General features: G+C 42.7%; 1 protein-coding gene across 8 annotated transcripts in view; it reads right to left on the minus strand.

Moving 5' to 3' along the window:
• The window catches only part of LOC106883872 (myb-related protein A), a 227,396-nt gene extending 217,690 nt beyond the window's left edge, over nt 1–9,706 (minus strand). The window contains exons 1-2 of one of the 8 annotated variants that reach the window (XM_089363624.1): nt 9,455–9,629; nt 5,254–5,348 (exon numbers count right to left, since the gene is read on the minus strand). In XM_089363624.1, the coding sequence (XP_089219750.1) occupies nt 5,254–5,334 (81 nt within the window). In that variant the 5' untranslated portion in view covers nt 5,335–5,348; nt 9,455–9,629. Of the gene's footprint in view, nt 1–5,253; nt 5,349–9,345 lie in introns of those variants that run through there. The other 7 variants (XM_089363622.1, XM_089363627.1, XM_089363621.1 and 4 more) reach the window with 7 other exon arrangements.
• Nucleotides 9,707–21,304: the final 11,598 nt, after the last annotated feature.

Here is a 21,304-nt window from a genome sequence, read left to right on the forward strand (position 1 = left end):
TACTCTTTTCAAGTTATGCTCCTCAGCCCAAACCTGTCTGAAATTTTATCTCTCCTACCTTTAAAAATTATGATTTTAACTCTCATTTCTGTTACCGATTTAAGCATTTAATCTCACGGTTTAAAACACTGCTGTGCTTCTTTCAACTTTTTTTCTAAAAACCTAAGGAATCTAACCAGCATGATGTACTGCTGCCTGCTCCTCTCTCTCACCGAATCACTACTTTCTTTCCCCCACTTCCTCTTCGACTCTTATGTGACCCCAAACCTATTATAACCAATTCACTTTCCAACTTCATCCCAATTCCTAATGGAATTTCTAGGCTCATAGAACCCACAATGAAGCTCTCTCTTAGCCCTCGGTATGCCCGCCCTCCCACCCCCTCCACCAGTACCGGAAGTTTAGATCATCTTCCATCCTTAGCTGTCTCCCGCGAACACTGCTAGTGACCTTATACCCCACATACATCTTATCGACCTTATAGCACATAAAGATTGGGTAGTATATGAAGGTTATAGGTATTGTTTTGTTTATGAATTCAGCCAAATGCAAGCTTTCTTTTCAGGTACACGACACTGCTTTCCCCCATCCCAGGGTCACACGGGTCCACTTCTCTGACACCCACTCCTCCCACACTGTCAGGATTGGCACTCTCAACGTCGGCACGTTGAAAGGTAGGTCTGGTGAGATTGTTGAGATGCTTGAACGGAGATGGGTTGATCTGTGCTGCATCCAAGAAGTAAGATGGAGAGGAGGGTCCGCGACACAGGCAAAGAACACAAGTACAAGATTTTCTGGGCAGGGAACACTGACAGGGTCGGAGGCGTAGGAATACTTCTAGCAGAGAAATGGGTTGATAAGGTAATCGAGGTAGTTAGAGTATGTGACAGAGTACTTAAGATTAGACAAGTGCTTCATCATAGGCTAGCTACTGTAATCTCAGCCTATGCCACTCAACCTGGGTTCCCGCAATGAGGAGGGAACGAGACTGCTGGAGTTCTGTGATGCAACTGATCTTATGGTTTGCAATACCAACTTCAGGAAACCTGCCTGTCACCTACCGATCCGGCAGACACTCTAGCCAAATCAACTACATCCTTGCCAGAAATAGGGAAAGAGGGCGGCTTATAAATGCCAAAACCTTCCCTAGCGAAGAATGTACACCCTAACACAGATTAGTAGTAGGCGACTTCGGGATCAAGGCAAAATGGGTGCCCAGAAATAGACCGGCTTGGAGGAGAAGGGTGTGGAAGCTTAAAGACCCTGCAAATAGACAAAGATTTAGAGACATGTTACTCGAAGCATTTGACGAAATAGAGGTGGATACAGCATCATACACCGTGGAAGACAATTGGAGATTTCTGCGGGACAACCTGCTGAGAGTCACCAACCAGATCTGTGGCTGGTGTAAAGTACACTCTCAACCCAGAGTAACGTGGTGGTGGAACAAGGAGGTAGACAGGGCTATTAGACGAAAGAAACAGGCTTCGAAGGACTGGAAGAACGGTGGTAGCAGGGAATTGTACCAATCTGCCAGGAGGGAAGCTAGGCGACAGGTTTATTTAGCCAGAGGGGAAGCAGATGAGAAAAGATTTACCAATGTTCTGCGCCGTGAGGACCAAAGACTCGAGGTATTTCGTGTTGCAAGACAGTGTAGGAGAGAGAATAGTAATGTCATAAGAGAGAAATGTGTTTGCATGGATGATGGTACGCCTGCACTAAATGAGGCTGCAAAGAAAGAGGTCTGGAGATGCCACTACGATAGATTGCTCAATAAAGAGAATGAATGGGAGAAAGAGAGACTGCCGTATGTCGACCCAACAGAGGGACCAACTATCCGAGTTGACAGTACCAGGGTAGATAAAGCAATTAAGAGTATGAAGACAGGGAAAGCCCCCGGCCCATCAGGAATCACTGCAGAAATGCTCAAAATATCTGGCAGTGTCGGCTATAGCCTAGTCACCTGTATTACGAACCAGGTGATACACGAAGGAGTCATACCCAATGACTGGTGTAGCAGCACCATAATCAACTGCTACAAAGTTAAAGGTGACGCTTTAGATACAAATAATTACAGAGGCATCAAGCTCTTAGATCAAGTTATGAAAGTTACAGAGAGGGTCATAGCCTAACTAATTAGGGAGCAAATCAATTTAGATGAGATGCAGTTTGAGTTCGTGCCAGGTAAAAGCACCACTGATGCCATATTTCTAGTAAGACAGCTGCAGGAGAAATACCTAGCCAAGGATAAACCTCTGTACCTGGCTTTCGTTGACATGGAGAAAGCCTTTGACAGGGTCCCCCGATCCCTTATCTGGTGGTCAATGAGGAAACTTGGGATAGAAGAATGGTTAGTGAGAGCTGTGCGAGCCATGTACAGAGATGCTGTCAGTAAGGTGAGGGTTGGAAATGAGTACAGTAATGAATTCCGGGTAGAGGTAGGGGTCCACCAAGGTTCTGACCTCAGCCCCCTCCTATTTATCATAGTCCTCCAGGCGATCACAGAGGAATTCAAGACAGGTTGCCCCTGGGAGTTCCTCTATGCTGATGACCTTGCACTAATTGCGGAGTTACTATCAGAACTAGAGGAGAAGTTTCAGGTGTGGAAGGAAGGACTAGATTCGAAGGGCCTTAGAGTCAACCTAGCTAAAACCAAAATCCTAATAAGCAGGAAGGTAGATAAAAAACAAACCCTTTCAGGTAGATGGCCCTGCTCAGTATGTAGAAAAGGAGTAGGTAGTAACTCTGTAAGATATACCCAGTGCAAGCTATGGACATATAAGAGGTGCAGCAATATCAAAGGCAGGTTAATTAAGAAGTTAGTTTTTGCATGTGGCAGATGTTCAGGTGCAATAAACACTGTAAACAAACAGGAAACAACTTCTGTCTCATTCCAGGGAGAAAAACTAGAGGTAGTTGATAGCTTCCGCTATCTGGGTGACCAAGTTAGTAGTGATGGAGGGTGCACTGAAAGTGTAGCTGCTAGAATAAGAATAGCCTGGGCAAAGTTCAGAGAGCTCTTACCCCTGCTGGCGACAAAGGGACTCTCACTCAGAGTAAAAGGCAGACTATGACGCATGTGTATGAACAGCCATGCTACATGGCAGTGAAACATGGGCTGTAACTGCTGAGGACATGTGTAAGGTCGCAAGGAACGAAGCCAGTATGCTCCGCTGGATGTGTAATGTCAGTGTGCATACCCGACAGAGTGTAAGTATCTTGAGAGAAACGCTGAACATAAGAGGCATCAGTTGTGGTGTGCAAGAGAGGCGATTGCACTGGTATGGACATGTGGTGAGAATGGACGAGGATAGCTGCGTGAAAAAGTGCCACACCCTAACAGTTGAGGGAGGCCCAGGAAGACCTGGGCTGAGGTGGTGAGGCAAGACCTTCGAACATTGAGACTCACCGAGGCAATGACTTCTGACCTAGACCTTTGGAAATGTACTGTGCGTGAGAAGACCCGGCAAGCCAAGTGAGACCTAAATCCAAGGCCCCTGCCAGGGGTGTAGCCAGCCCACTTATGCGTACCTTTCCTATATTGGACACTAAACTCCGCTTGCGAAGACTTGTTGAGGCATGTGAAATCGAATTAAATTCGACAACTGGCACCCGTGCCAACGTCGTGTCCTTCATTGGACATGAAACTCAGCTTGGAAGACATATTGAGGCGTCGCCTTTCTGGCACTTGTGCCCGTGACATGTGTAAAGATTTTCGGGCGAGATCGTTGCCAGTGCCCCTGGACTGGCTCTTGTGCGGGTGGAACCAAAAATACACCATTTTGAGCGTGGCCGTTGCCAGTACCACCTGACTGGCCTTCATGCGGGTGACACGTAAAAGCACCCACTACACTCTGAGTGGTTGGCGTTAGGAAGGGCATCCAGCTGTAGAAACTCTGCCAAATCAGATTGGAGCCTAGTGTTGCCATCCGGTTTCACCAGTCCTCAGACAAATCGTCCAACGCATGCTAGCATGGGACGTTAAACGATGATGATGATATATATGGGACGTTAAACGATGATGATGATATATATATATATATATATATATATATATATATACTATGTATATATACCTTATACATCATCATCATCATCATCTTCATCGTTTAACGTCCGCTTTCCATGCTAGCATGGGTTGGATGATTCGACTGAGGACTGGTGGACCAGGAGGCGACACCAGGCTCCAATCTGATTCAGCAGAGTTTCTACAGCTGGATGCCCTTCCTAACGCCAACCACTCCGAGAGTGTAGTGGGTGTTTTACGTGCCACCGGAACAAGGGCCAGTCAGGCGGAACTGGCGACGGCCACGCTCAAAATGGTGTGTTTTACGTGCCACCTGCACAGGAGCCAGTCCATCGGCACTGGCAATGATCACGCTTGAATGTCTTTTCACGTGCCACTGGCACAAGTGCCAGGGAGACGATGTTGGTAACAATCAATGGCCACGCTCAAAATGGTGTATTTTACATGTCATCTGCACAGGAGCCAGTCCATCGGCACTGGCAACGATCTTGCTCGAATGTCCTTACACGTGCCACTGGCACTTGTGCTAGGAAGGCAATGAACGATCTTGCTCGAATGTCTTTTCACGTTCCACAGGCACAAGTGCCAGGAAGGTGACAAACGATCTTGCACGAATGTCTTTTCACATGCCACTGGCACAAGTGCTTGGAAGGCGACGTCAGTAACGATCACGTTGGTGCTATTTACGTGCCACAATGGTACAGGTGCCATCTCAATTTCGCTTGCCCCAACAGGTCTTCGCAAGCCGAGTCTAGTGTTCCTACAAATTTGGTTCGATTCCGATTTCACTTGCCTCACCATGTCTTCGCAAGTGGAGTTTAGTGTCCAATGAAGGAATGTTACGCGTAAGTGGGCTGGTCTCACTTGGCTTGCCAGGTCTTCTCACGCACAGCATATTTCCAAAGGTCACTGCTTCGGTGAGGCCTAATGTTCGGAAGTCGTGCTTCACCACCATATCCCAGGTCTTCTTAAGCCTGCCTCTTCCACAGGTTCCCTCAACCGTTAGGGTGTGGCACTTTTTCACGCAGCTATCCTCATCCATTCTCGCCACGTGTCCATACCAGCGCAATCATCTCTCTAGCACACCACAATTGTTGCTTATGTTCAACTTTTCTCTCAAGATACTTACACTCTGTCAGGTATGCACACTGACATTACTCATCCAGCGGAGCATACTGGCTTCATTCCTTGCGAGCTTACGCATGTCCTCAGCAGTCATGTTTCACTGCCATATATATATATATATATATATATATATATATATATATATATATATATATATATACACGTGTGTATATCATCATCATTTAATGCCTGTTTTCTATGCTGGCATGAGTTGGACAGTTTGATAGAAGCTGACCAGCTGAAGGGCTGTTTTGGCATAGTTTTTACAGCTGGACGCCTTTCATATCGCCAACCACTTTACAGAGTATACTGGGTGCATTTTACATGGCACCAGCACTTACAAGTCCACAAGATTGGGAATGTTCAGCTTGAGAGAGTTGCAAGGGATGAATCTGAACGTGTCTTTTCAAGCATGGAAAAAAACACTAAGTGTCTTGGTCCCTTGTCTCTTCTGCAAGTCTCAATGTTTGTAGATCCTTTCTTTGTCCCACATCTTCCCTCTACAATTAGAGATCAACACCTCTTGATGCAACTGTTCACATTGATATGCATTACGTGGCCATACCACCACTGTCTTCTCTCTTACACACTACATTTGACGCTACGTATACCCAGTTTTTCTCAAATCACACCGTTGTATATACACACTGACATTACCCATCCAGCAAATCATACTGACTTAATTTCTCTCAAGTCTTTGCATATCCTCAGTAGTCACAGTCCATATCTCACTGCCATGTAGCATAGCTGTCCATACACAGGCATCATACAATCTGCCTCCCACTGAGGGAGAGGCCCTTTGCTACTAACTGAGGTAGTAGCTCTCTGAACTTTACCCAGCCAATTCTTATTCTAATAGCTAAGCTTTCAGAACAACCACCCCGACTAATAACTTGATCATCCAAGTAGCAGAAAGCGTCTACTACTTCTAAGGATCACCCCTGACATTTGAGGATGTCTATTTTTCATACATTCCTAGAGTTTGATGTACCTGCACATCTGCCACATCATCATCATCATCATCATCGTTTAACGTCCGCTCTCCATGCTAGCATGGGTTGGACGATTTGACTGAGGACTGGTGCAACCGGATGGCTACACCAGGCTCCAATCTAATTTGGCAGAGTTTCTACAGCTGGATGCCCTTCCTAACGCCAACTACTCAGAGAGTGTAGTGGGTGCTTTTACGTGTCACCCGCACGAAAACGGCCACGCTCGAAATGGTGTCTTTTATGTGCCACCCGCACAAGAGCCAGTCCAGGGGCACTGGCAACAATCTCGCTCGAAAACCCTACAAGGCCAGTCAGGCGGTACTGGCAACGGTCACGCTCAGGATGGTACATCTTATGTGCCACCCGCACAAGAGCCAGTCCGGGGGCCCTGGCAACGATCTCACTTGGCTTGCCGGGTCTTCTCACGCACAGCACATTTCCAAAGGTCTCGGTCAATAGTCATTGCGTAGGTGAGGCCCAATGTTCGAAGGTCTTGCCTCACCACCTCAGCCCAGGTCTTCCTGGGCCTACCTCTTCCACGGGTTCCCTCAACTGTTAGGGAGTGGCACTTTTTCACGCAGCTATCCTCATTCATTCTCACCACATGTCCAAACCAGCGCAATCGTCTCTCTTGCACACCACTACTGATGCTTCTTATGTTCAGCTTTTCTCTCAAGATACTTACACTCTGACGGGTATGCACATTTACATTACACAGCATACTGGCTTCATTCCTTGCGAGCTTACGCATGTCCTCAGCAGTTACAGCCCATGTTTCACTGCCATGTAGCATGGCTGTTCGTACACATGCGTCATACAGTCTGCCTTTTACTCTGAGTGAGAGTCCCTTTGTCGCCAGCAGAGGTAAGAGCTCTCTAAACTTGGCCCAGGCTATTCTTATTCTAGCAGTTACACTTTCAGCCCTTCCTCTGATATTGCTGCACCTGTTATGTGTCCATAGCTTACACCAAGTACATCTTATGGAGATTCTACCTATGCCTTAACTACAGATCGAGCAGGGCCATCTGCAATTTGTTTTGCTACTTATCAATACTTTGGTCTTTGCTATGTTAACTCTAAGGCCCTTTGATTCCAGACCTTGCTTCCATACCTGAAATTTCTTCTCTAGTTCTGGTAGCGATTCAGCAATAAGAACAAGGTCATCAGCATAGAGGAGCTCCCAGGGACAGCCAGTCTTAAACTCCTCAGTCACAGCTTGGAGAGAGCGGGCTAAGAACTGACCCCTGGTGAACTTTTAATTGTACACTAAACTCCATGCTATACTCATTAGCAACTCTCACCATACTAACAGCATCCCTGTACATGGCTTGTTCAACTATCTTTAACCACTCATCTATCCTTAGCTTCCACATTGCCCATCAGATAAGGGAGTGGGGGACTCTGTCAAAGGCTTTCTCCATGTCAAAAACCAGAAAGAGTGGTTTATTTTTGGCTAGGTATTTCTCCTGCAGTTGTCTCACCAGGAAGTTAGTATCGGTGGTGACACAAATCCAAACTGCATCTCATCTATGCTAACTTTCTCCCTAATTGAGCTATGACCCTTTCTGCAACTATATATATGTCCAATCCATGCCAGCATGGACAACAGACGCTAAATGATGATGATTATGTGTGTGTGTGTGTGTGTGTGTGTGTACATATAAGTATATACATGTACACACACACATATATATATATATATATATATGTATATATACATATATATGTGTGTGTGTGTGTGTGTGTGTGTGTGTGTGTGTGTGTGCGCGCGCGCATATCTATATGTATGTACATATAAGTATATATGCATATGAACGAGGACAGCTGCATCAAGAAGTGCAGATCAATAACTGTGGAATAAACCTCTGGAAGAGATAGACCCAGAAAGACATGGGACAAAGGATTCAAGCATGATCTTCGGATGTTGGGTCTCACGGAGGCAATGACAAATGATCGAGACTTTTGGCTGTTTGCTGTGCTTGAGAAGACTCGTCAGGCCAAGTGAAATCGTAATCGTGGAGTGCCGATGACACGTAAAAGGCACCCACTATACTCTTGGAGTGGTTGGCATTAGGAAGAGCATTCAGCCATAGAAACCAGTCTAAGTGTTTAATCCATGCCAGCATGAAAAATAGACACTAAAGGATGTTGATGGTATATGTGTGTGTGTGTGTGTGTGTGTGTGTGTATATATATATATATATATATATATATATATATATATATATATACTCATCCATATATACACATATATTCATACATACATAGTAGAGATTGACCTCTTATTGTACCCATAATTGCTCTTTTTAGCGTGAGATCTTAACTTTTGAGCCCTGAATACACACACACAAATATATATATAGCGTATATTTGGATGGATGTGCATGATTGTATGTGTAAGTGCTAATTGAGAATTTGTCTTTATTGTATAGGGTGCCTGTAAGTAAAACAATGTTACCTGAAGTTATCTTAGCATTAAATTTCTTTAATGCGCGGACCTTAACCGTATGTATGATGATAAAATCTCTTCCACCGAAAACATACCTGTTTTCGCTCTGATCAATCCCATTACACGTATTCACATTTAAAAGTTGTCTTGAGTATCTCATGTGAATAATAACACGTGGTAAAGATCATCTACACTAAATATTGTCACATAAAACTTGTACTCAGTTTTAATAACAAAACTTAAAACTTCAATTCGCATTTTAAATTACTTATAGCAAACGCCAGATATATCAACAAACGCCAGAAAAACGTTAAAAAATGCTATTAAATTACGATATTGAAGCCTCAAAACACATTTTGGTAAATCGAAAACAAATTTTAGATTATCAAAAGAACAATGAAAAAAATTTTGATGGACACATTTTGTGAAAACTACTGATACCTTTAAACAGGTATTACATTTCAACAAAGTAGATCACATAATAAAGTATAAAGTTATACAAACAAAGCAAATTTCATGCATAATATTTTACGTAAATTCACAAACCATTCAACAAACCCAGTTCATAAATTTCACACTGCAAATCAAAATTAAAGACGTATGTTCTTTCTATAAGGTAACATATCCACTATGTTCTTTCTACAAGGTAGCATACCTACTATGTTCTTCCTTTAAGATGTACTTAAGAGACATATTTATTCAACATAAAAACCAGCTTCATATATTCCAACAAATAATTGAAATATGAAAACGTTTCTTTATATAATAAATAGATTAAGAAGAATTATGAACATGTTTGTTATATCTGAAAACCATCTTTCAATCGAAAACAAATAGACGAAAATAATTTACAAAACTCACCCAATCTTATGAGGCTCACTCATTACGATTGATCATATAATTAACGAATTGTATTTCCATAACAAGACACACGTAACGATTCACTATTTACTTCATGCCGATAATAATCACTTGAAATAAACATAAGCAGAGATGAAAACTAGTATCATGGCGGAGACTGTATTCCGCGCTTTCTGGGAGAATTGCGCGCTGATTGGCGTTGACGTCATATTCATAAGCCATAGTATCAGCCTTCCGAAACATACACTTCTCTCATAAGATTCAAACAAAATAAAATTCATAAACAATTTTTTCGAACAATAATGATACGTAACCTTTCTGAAAATCAAAATTTCTGTGAAATTCAATTTATTTTATATATAATTTAAAACATCCGAAAGTTGACAGAAATTATTTAGAATCGCACCTCTCCTTTCAATTAAATATCACTAAAAGTAAGGGGGTGCGCGCCCGCATTAGTGTATGTTTTTAGTTTTACTTCTAGCACTTTCTCTCTCTCTCTCTCTCTCTCTCTTTCTCTCTCTCTCTCTTTCTCTCTCTCTCTCTTTCTCTCTCTCTCTCTTTCTCTCTCTCTCTCTCTCTCTAATGGAGAAAGAATAGGTAATTAGATAAACCAAAGTTTATATTTATTCAAGAAAATGGAGATAAATCAATTAATAAGTATATTAACTACAAAAATAAATATGTATTTTATTCTTACTGTTATAGTATTAGATAAAGTGAGTTGATTATTAAGGGATAGTATATACCTTTTGTATATGTATGTATGTATATACACACACACACTCACACACACACACACACACACACAACATACATAAGGATAAGCATATTAAAAAGTGTCCGCAGGAAAACTCGTTTAAATAAAAGAGTTGGCAACCACTGACTTAGATCATGGGTTCCTCCTTCATTAAAATTTCAACATCAACAGGATAGATGTGCATGTATGTATATAGATATGCAAGCATTTGGTGTCAGCACATGTGTAGATCTACATGTTTTGTTTTATGTATATGTATTCATACATATAGTTGCATGTCTAGACACGTTTATATGTAAATTATATGCTAAACTTTTGGAAGGTTTTACATATTTTAACTGTTCCATTGATGTATTGGATCTGTAATTTAATTACCTCTCTACTTTCTGGTTTTGACAATCCTAATTTCTCAAGATGAATGCTGAGACAGATTGTTACACATTCTAGAGATCCAATAATTACAGGTATAAATCTGAACTTGTAATCCCTGTGGAGTAGCCATGAATTTCTCAGTAGTTCAGTGCAAGTGTTTTCTTTTTTGCTAATCTTTAGCTTTATGTTGACATCTACTGGGAAACTGATTTTCACTATTGTACCTAGTTTCCCTGTTCTAAATCACAGTGCCTGTATGTCTATGTGTTGGTATGTATGCACACATGTATTTCCATCTGTCCGTATGTATGTATGCATGCTCTCTTTCTCTTTTTAAATCAGAATAAATTTTGACAAGACCCCAGTTTGGTAGCTACACTGTGAAGGAAAACATCTTGTTTTGTTCATCTGTATATATGAAATTGAGAATGTGTGTCTGTATGTGTGCATCACTAAAACTCAAGAACTACCAAACCAATCTCATTCAAATTTTACACATGCATTACTTAGAGTCCATGCAGTGTCATGAGCCAAAACAATTTTCAACTTCTTGCTTAATGCAAGCCCAGAGCAATTACTTATCTTTTATACTATTTCAGTATTATGTGTCAAAAGTGAAACAATAACATCTCTATTGTAATGTGAGATACATTCAGTTTAATACTGAAACTATTATCTCATATATATATATACATGCATATGCATGTGTGTGTATATATATATATATATATATATATATATATACATATATATATTAATTATTTATATAAGGGCATTACTATACAAGAATGCCTCACGCTATGAGGGACTCTAAGGTCAGGCTACCATAATAAAACACATGTTTTTTATGGTAGTGTTTTTATGATGTTTTTTATGGTAGTCTGACCTTAGAGTCCCTCATAGCGTGAGGCATTCTTGTATAGTAATACCCTTATATAAATAAATATATTTTGGGAATAAATGATGGATTTTTTTCCCTTGTGAGGTTTTTTCCACGCTAGCTACTTGATAAATTCTTGTAAAAGAATTCATCCTATTATTGAATTTATATATATATATATATATAAATATATATATATATATATATATATATATATATATATATATATATATATATATATATATATATATACTTTATTTAAAAGCAGCAGAAATATAACAAAAAGCTGTTACTCAAAGTTTCACGTCCCCGTTCATCAGACAGTTGTACCATTGAATTACAAATAACGCTCATCTTTTGTGCTTGGGTGACCCTACAGCTTCAAAGAGTACAACTGTATTCATCTTTGCTTAGATAAAATGACTAAATTATAGGTGTTAAGTCACCATGAAGAGGTCTTTCTAACTTCTAAGAAGATGAAATTTTAGAAATATTACTTCATTTGTGTCTAATATCTATGGTTCAAATTTCATCAAAAGCAAAAATATATGAATTTTCATGGGGATTATGGTCCTTATGCATAGAATATAATTACTAAATTTCGTAAAGATCCATTCAGTACTTTTGACATAGTTTTGGATCATAAAAAAATGACAAAAATTTGGGAATTAAGGCCCCATTAGGGGGTCTTAGAATTCTCACGAGAAGTGGAAAGTTTGAGAATACATCTTGATGTGTGTCAATTACCCATGGTTGAAATTTCATCAACATCGAAAATTTATGAATTTTCATGGGGGTTCTGCCCCCTTTAAGCCATCTCAAATTCAAAACAAACATACTGCATTATACTTGCCCTTATGCATCGAATCTAAGTTCCAAATATCATAAGGATCCATTCAGTAATTATGGTTCATGAAATTGTATGAAACACACAGCATTACCCTTCTCCCTAGGGTTGGATTTTGTGTTCCAAATTTCATTAGGATCGATGCAATAGTTTTCGAATGTATAAGTAACAGACGAACACACATAAAAACATTGACTTTTATATAATAGATATGAATATACACATATACATACATGTATATGTATGTGTGTATTATATATATATATATCATCATCATCATCATCATCATCGTTTAACGTCCGCTTTCCATGCTAGCATGGGTTGGACGATTTGACTGAGGACTGGTGAAACCGGATGGCAACACCAGGCTCCAGTCTGATTTGGCAGAGTTTCTACAGCTGGATGCCCTTCCTAACGCCAACTACTCAGAGAGTGTAGTGGGTGCTTTTACGTGTCACCCGCACGAAAACGGCCACGCTCGAAATGGTGTCTTTTATGTGCCACCCGCACAAGCCAGTCCAGGGGCACTGGCAACGATCTCGCTCGAAAATCCTACAGGAGCCAGTCAGGCAGTACTGGCAACGGCCACGCTCAAAATGGTGCATCTCATGTGCCACCCGCACAAGAACCAGTCCAGGGGCACTGGCAACGATCTTACTTGGCTTGCCGGGTCTTCTCACGCACAGCCCATTTCCAAAGGTCTCGGTCCGTAGTCATCGCCTCGGTGAGGCCCAATGTACGAAGGTCTTGCCTCACCACCTCAGCCCAGGTCTTCCTGGGCCTACCTCTTCCACGGGTTCCCTCAACTGTTAGGGTGTGGCACTTTTTCACGCAGCTATCCTCCTCCATTCTCACCACATGTCCATACCAGCGCAATCGTCTCTCTTGATATATATATATATATATATATATATATATATATATATATATACACATACACAGATAGATTGATAGATACAACTGAGTGGGCAAAGAAAAATATGAGACACTGCCTAGTGCTTTTTTCTATTTTGATAAGCCTGGTACTTATTCTATCAGTTTCTTCTTGTCAAACCAGTAAGTTATGGGGATGTAAATAAACGAACAGCAGTTGTGAAGCAGTGATGAGGGAGAAACACAGAGACAAAGGCACACACATACACTTACATATATACATACATATATATATATACAATTGATTTCTTTCAGTTTCTGTCAACAAAATCCACTCATAAGGCTTTGGTTGGTGTGAGGCTATAGCAGAAGACACATGCCAAGTCATTACACAGTGGGACTGAACCCAAGATCATGTGTTTTGGAACCAAGTTTCTTACCACACAGTCACATTTGCACCTATGTATGTGTGTGTGTGTGTATGTGTGTGTGTGTATGTGTGCATGAGTGTATATATGTATGCATGTATATATGTGTATATATATGTGTACATATTACATGTACATCTATATATATACATCTACATATATACATGTTTACATATACATCTATATCTATACATCTCTACATATACATCTATACATATACAGCTATACATACACATGTATACATATACATCTATATATACATACATGTATATATATACATCTCTCTCTATATGTATACATGTATAAATTGAGTTAAATTAGATACTAAACTCCACTTGCGAAGACCTGTTGAGGCAAGTGAAATCGAAATCGAGTTAAATTCGACGACTGGCACCCATGCCACCGTCGTCTCCTTCATTGGGACACAAAACTCAGTTTGCGAAGATTTATTGGGGCAAGCGAAATTGAAATCGTGATGGCACCTGTGCCCAGCATCGTCTTTCTGGCACTTGTGCCCGCGGCATGTGTAAGGACTTTCGAGCGAGATCATTGCCAGTGCCCCTAGACTGGCTCTTGTGCGGGTGACACATAAAATACACCATTTTGAGCGTGGCCGTTGCCAGTACCGCCTGACTGGCCTTCATGCCGATGGCATGTAAAAGCACCCACTATACTCTCTGAGTGGTTGGAGTTTAGGAAGGGCATCCAGCTATAGATATTCTGCCAAATGCTGTGGGTGAGAAAACCCAGCAAGCCAAGTGAGATCTAAATCTAAGGCCTCAGCCAGTCCACTTAGGCATACCTTCCTTCATTAGACACTAAACTCCACTTGTGAAGACATGTTGAGGCAAGTGAAATCGAAATCAAGTTAAATTGGACACTAAACTCCACTTGTGAAGACCTGTTGAGGCAAGTGAAATCGAAATCGAGTTAAATTGGACACTAAACTCCACTTGCGAAGACCTGTTGAGGCAAGTGAAATCAAAATCGAGTTAAATTGGACACGAAACTCAGCTTGCGAAGACTTATTGGGGCAAGCGAAAGCGAATTTGTGATGGCACCTGTGCCCAGCATCGCCTTTCTGGCACTTGTGCCCATGGCATGTCTAAGGACTTTTGAGCGAGATCGTTGCCAGTGCCCCTGGACTGGCTCTTGTGTGGGTGGCACATAAAATGCAACATTTTGAGCGTGGCCGTTGCCAGTACCGCCTGACTGGCTTTCGTAGGATTTTCAAGCGAGATCGTTGCCAGTGCCCCTGGACTGGCTCTTGTGCAGGTGGCACATAAAATACACCATCTTGAGCATGGCCATTACCAGTACGCCTGACTGGCCTTCGTGCGGGTGACACATAAAAGCACTCACTACACGCTCTGAGTGGTTGGCGTTAGGAAGGGCATCCAGCCGTAGAAACTCTGCCAAGTCAGATTGGAGCCTGGTGTAGCCATCTGGTTTCACCAGTCCTCAGTCAAATCGTCCAACCCATGCTAGCATGGAAAGCGGACGTTAAACGACGATGATGATGATGATGTATATATATACATTTGTGCAAATGTATACATATATATATATATATATATATATATATATATATATATATATATATATATATACATAACATATATATATTATATATTTGTAAGTATGTATATATGTATGTATGCCTGTACATATGTGAGATAATAGTTTCACTTTAATAGTTTCAGTATTAAAGTGAAACTATTAAAGTGAAAATATCTGGCATTACAATAGAGAGATGTTATTGTTCCACTTTTGACACGTAATATTGCAATAGTGGAGGAGATGTGATATTGCACTGGGCTCGCACTAGGCAAGAAGTTAAAAATTTGGGGGCCTAAAACACTACATGGACCCTAAGTAAGGCATGTGTAAAATTTGAATGAAATTGGTTGTTTAGTTCTCAAGTTTTAGGGATTCACACAGACAGACAAACAGACACACAGACAGACACACATTATCATCTTTATATATATATATATTTATTCAGATAAGCAACCTTGTTTTTCAACCTAGTACATCTAAATCTCTTTTTTCAGCGCAAATCATAATTACCTTATTAGTTCTGTTCATTATTCTATCTATTTCACTATCTATCCATGTAAACATAGTTTTGACTTCTACGCTGTATGTTTAGAGAAAAATAAAACTTAAGAGCCCTTCGCTCAATCCTCTTTCCACCTCTTTTTCACGCTCATTTATTATTGTCACTTATTCATTCATTTATCTAATTTTGTCACAGTTTGGCTAACCGATAACTCTTGGTTATAGCTCTAGTTAAGAATTCAAATGCTCAATTCTATCTTATTATTATCGTCTCACACCAGCAGTCTGAGTTTTTGCTGTTTTGCGGTGCACCCACCCTTCCCAGCCCCACCACCTGTACCAGAAGTCTCTATCCTCTGACCTCTATCGGATGTCTCTTCCATAAACAGCTCCAAAGGCTTCATGTTCCCCCATCCCTACTTAGGGTTTATCTCCTATGTAATGTAGTGATTATATAGTGCATAAAAAGATGGTGTAGTGAATGCAAGTTGAAGGCTATTGTATGTTTATGAGTTCTGCCAAATGCAAGCTTTCTTTTCAGGTATATGGCACTGCTGTCTCCCATCCCAGGGTCCTATGGGCCCACATCTCCCACACCCTCAGAGTTGGCACACTTAATGTTGGCACACTGAAAGTTAGGTCTGGTGAGATTAAGATGCTTGAACGGAGATGTATAGATTTGTACTGCATCCAAGAAGTCAAGTGGAGAGGAAGTTCTGCCAGGTTCCACACAGGCAAAGAACATAGGTATAAGATTTTCTGGGCAGGGAACACTGACGGGGTTGGGGGCATGGGTATACTTCTTGCAGAGAAATGGGTTGATTAGGTAATCAAGGTAGTCAGAGTCTGTGACAGAATACTTAAGATTAGATTAATACTACATCATGGGTTAACAACCATTATCTTGGCCTATGCCTCTCAGCCGGGGCTACATGATGAACAGAAAGACCAATTTTATGACACCCTCTTGCAGACTACCTCATCGATGAATGACAAGGATCTTCTCTTTGTGACTGGTGACTTCAATGGGCATGTTGAACAATATGCAGGGGTCTTCCATGACATACATGAAGGCTATGGTTTTGGTTCCCACAATGAGGTGGGAACCAGGCTGCTGGAGTTCTGCAAGGTAAATGATGTTATGCTTTGTAATACTAACTTCAGGAAACCTGCCAGTCACCTAGTCACCAACCAATTTGGTGGATACACTAGTCAAATTGACTACATCCTCACCAGGAAACAGGAAAGATGGCTACTTATAAATGCCAAAACTTTCTCAAGAGAAGAATGCACCCCACAACATAGATTAGTCGTTAGTGATTTCAGGATCAGGGCTAAATGGATGCCCAGAAGATGACCAGCATGGAGAAGAAGGGTTTGGAAGCTTAAGGATCCTGTGAATGGACAGAGATTTAGAGACGTATTACTCAAAGCTTTTGATGAGATAGAGGGGGATATGGCATCACATGATGTGGAAGACAACAAGAGGTTTCTATGGGATAACCTGTTGAGGACTACTGACTAGATCTGTGGGTGGTGCAATGTTCCCTCTCGACTCAAGATAACATGGTGGTGGAACAATGTTGTTGACAGGGCTATTAGACAAAAGAAACAGGCATGGAAGGACTGGAAGAACAGTGGTAGCAGGGATTTTGTATCAGACTGCCAGAATGGAAGCTAGGAGACAGGTTTATTTAGCCAGAGGGGAAGAAGATGAGAAAAAATTTGCCAATGTTCTGCATCAGGAGGACCAAAGACTTGAAGTGTTTCGTGTTGCAAGACAGTGTGTGAGAGAGAATCGTGATGTTATAGGAGAGAAATGTGTCTGCATGGATGATGGCTCACTTGCATTTAATGAGGCTGCAAGGAGAGAGACTTGGAGACATCACTATGAAAGGTTACTAAATGAAAAATGTGATGTAAAGGAAGAAAAAAGACACAAGCAAAGAGAGAATTACAGTAGCCGGAAAAAGGGTCACTTTCAACATCCACGTGCTGTCTTGATCTCCAAGGTTCACTCCAAGTCCACAAGCGCTATCTGTTGCTGTAGAGTCTCACACATCCACTCTGATGTGCTGTTCACTGCCAACTGACCCACATGCTTCACTGAATGCCACATGTCCACTGCGGCACTTCTTGTAGGATCCACAGACACCACTTCCGACAGGACATGCCTACTCCCTTACTTCCGATCCTTCCCTACAACACAGCCTGGCTCATAACACCACATGCCCCCCTTGATCTGAAGATCATTCAACCAACTTGCCCACGCCCTCTTCTCAACCCTGACCACACACCTTAACTTGTCTCCCTCTGTGACCGCCATGGTACTTCAGGACTGGCCTCAGTTCCTGGCATGTTCCTGCCAGCTTCGTCCTCTTGTCCATTACTGTTGGCTCCATCCTCCATTGCAGTGATGACCCTGCACACATCCAAAACATGTCGTGGCATGCCATCTACGGATACGTTATTCCTCGAATTCACAGAGGTTATTGTCTCCTTTTCCCACTGTGATGTGCACCATGCATTTGGGGGCTTAACCCAGACTTCTTCGACCTGCACAAAGGCATGCTCCTTCTCTTCTGTGGGTTGTGGCAATGCAGTACATGGATACCTCCACTCGTACTTGAATATTGCCCTGTGTGGTACTGACTCCTCAGCCTGTCCCATCCTGGGCGACATACTATACCAAAAAACAACCTCGACCAGTGAGATGGGCCTCTCTCTGCTATGGTCTTGATGGTACGATGATGCCTTTCCACAACCCCATTGCCACTTGGCCAGTATGCTGCCCTGAAGAAACGACTGACATGCCACTTGTCAAGCATTTCCCCCAGCACCTCCAAGCAAAATGCAGTGCCATTGTCCACAAGCAGCTCTTCCACAGGGCCTCATTCTAGGAATAGCTCATTCAGTATTCTTGCGATTTCCTCCCCAGTCCCCATCTTCATCTCCCTCCATATGGCCAACCACCCTGGTCCACAGTCGACCATCGAGAGGTATGTCCCCTGCCAGTAGTGCATCATGTCCACTACCAGTCATTTCCAGTTGTGTTCCACTGGAGTACTTCCTGCCTCATGCACACCCAGAGCAGGGTCAATGGACTGGCACCTGTCACAGCTCCCAACTACTCTTTGCACACTCTGCCTGGTAATGTCAGAGTCAACTTTCCTGGCTAGGAACAGGGTCCTGTCCAACCCCATGTGATGCATAGTATACAATCTCCTCAGCTCCGAGTCACTCAGTCAACACATCTTGCTCAAGATTCTCTGGCACCTGCAACCAGGCTTTCTTTACTCTGGTCAGGACGTCCATTCTGTTCCTCTCTGAGGGCATAAAAACCACACTCAGCCTCAGGTCAAACTCAGCAGCTAGCTCGCCCAGAATTCCCAGACAGCGTTTTATCAACATCTCTGCACGCCCTTTGGTTCACACTCTCTGCTTGCCTGTGATCACTGATCCCACCCACCTAAGTACAGTGGCTGAATCTGTCCGGATCTTGATGGTACACAGCCCCCACCTCAGGCCCAGGTTCAGCCCTTTCAGCATGGCATCCAGCTCTGCCACGTTGACGTAGTTGCAGTCATCCTTCTTCCTGAGCCAGGCCGCATCCTCCACCACAACATCTCCAATTTCCAGGACAACTCTTGTCGCCATACTGCTGGCATCACACCACATGATCCCCTTCTTCAATTTGGGCATATACCAGTTCCCTCTTACTGGGTCCACTGCAGTTACCCTCTCCAAGACTTCTTGCATCATGGCGGTTGTCTTCTTGCCTACATTATCACTCCACCTCACTCCCTCAGCTCGCCTCTCGATGAAGCTGCATGCTGTCCGGTGTCATCCTGCAATCGGGTAGTGTCCCAGTAGCTTCCCACACACAGAAAACAGTTCTCGCCTACTCGTCTTTGAGCCCAGTTCTGGGATTTCATTCCCTCTCCAAAACACTAACACGCCAGCCTTGCCTCTCCGTAGCTTGAGTCCCAGGGTAGCTCCTCCTTCCATTGCCACCAGTGGTTTGGCAGTTAGCCCAAAACTCTTCAGGTGGCTTATGACCTCCTTTGGCAACACTATGCTCTCATCCACCAGGATGTCATCGATATAGGAATTGGTGGCTCTTTTCACTTTGTTGGTCTTTCCCAGGATGGTCTTTAGAATTGTTGTCATAATCTTCAGTGCTGAATTCAGCCCGAATCCCAACCTGGTCAGGCCGTACATCCATCTCTTATACCTTACCAGCTGATATTTCCACAGTCTCTCAGCCACATGCAGCTGCAGGTATGCCGACTTCATATGGCACAATACGTGGTCGTTCAGCTCCCGGAAATCCAATACTGGCCTGACTTTGTTTCGTTAGCTGCACCACTGCCATCAGCGATAGCACTCCAGTCTTCACTTCCTCCTTCCAAGGAATCAGAATACCTTCCTTGATCCACCGGTCCACCTCTCCTTCGAACTCGCTTCTGGCATCCCCTTTCAGGTTATGCTAATAGCAGCCTACCACGTTCTTCAATGTCGGAGGATCTCCCTTCCAGTGTGCCATTCCAATGTACACTGCCGGCCATCGAACACAGCTCAAAATCTTTGTCTGTGATGGTGTGTGCAGCATATTTTTCTACGCAGCTCTCACCACTCTCCTGTCAGGAACTCACTCTCCTGTCATGAACTCAACGCATAGCGCCCCCACATCACTGAACGTTACACTAGCTTCATTGACCATAACACCTCCCAAGCGGACAATGACATCCATCCCCATCATGACATCCATCCCGTCCACTACACAATCAATTACAATGGCCTGCAACCTCAATCTTGTTCCTTGTACTACCATTTCCACATCACTACTTCCTCTGCATTCAATTTCCATACCATCAACATCCCTTACACTACTCACTCCACTCCATTCTTCCACCATTTCTGGAATCATTAGGGTTGTTGAGCAGCCCATGTCCACAAGGGCTCGTGACACCTTTCCATTCACCACGACATCTACTACTGCCAACGACTGTAAACATGTCTCTATTCCTTTCATGGGACAACTACCGGTGCAGTAGTCTCCTTTGGACCGTGTCCCTGCATGCATTCACTAGTGATGTGGCCTATCACTCCAGGCCTGGATTCCCTGCAGCCCCTCGCCATGTGCGAACCTTGGCACCGAAAACACACACATTCATTGTTTGACCCCTCTCCACTGCTCTTTGTTCGACCCCTTCTTGGTGTTGCAGTCACTGCCAAAGGTGTTGTCCTGCAGCATGAGATGATGGCTCTGGCCTGAGATATTACCTCTCCCATTGCCATAGAGTGAATGTTCGGCAGCTTCTGCAGCTCGACTGACATGTGGTCAGGAAATCCTGTCACAAAGGCTAATTTTACAGTTTGTTCTAAAGCGCTATCGCTATATCCCACGAGTCTAGCTAATCTCCTGATTTCATTGGCAAACACATCGACTTGTTTGCCCATCCACTTTGCTTTCCCTAGTCAACCATATGCCATAAATGGCCCTTCTGTGAAAGCCTCCATCAGCTAGCATTCTATTTTTTCTGCACTCAGCTGGTCCTTCTCTTCCATTTCCAGGTACAGCGCCAACGCCGATCCATCGAGGTACAATGATATAAAACTCGCTAAA

This window comes from Octopus bimaculoides, chromosome 15, assembly GCF_046866305.1.
Source record: "Octopus bimaculoides isolate indiv1 chromosome 15, ASM4686630v1, whole genome shotgun sequence".
Lineage (NCBI taxonomy): Eukaryota > Metazoa > Mollusca > Cephalopoda > Octopoda > Octopodidae > Octopus > Octopus bimaculoides.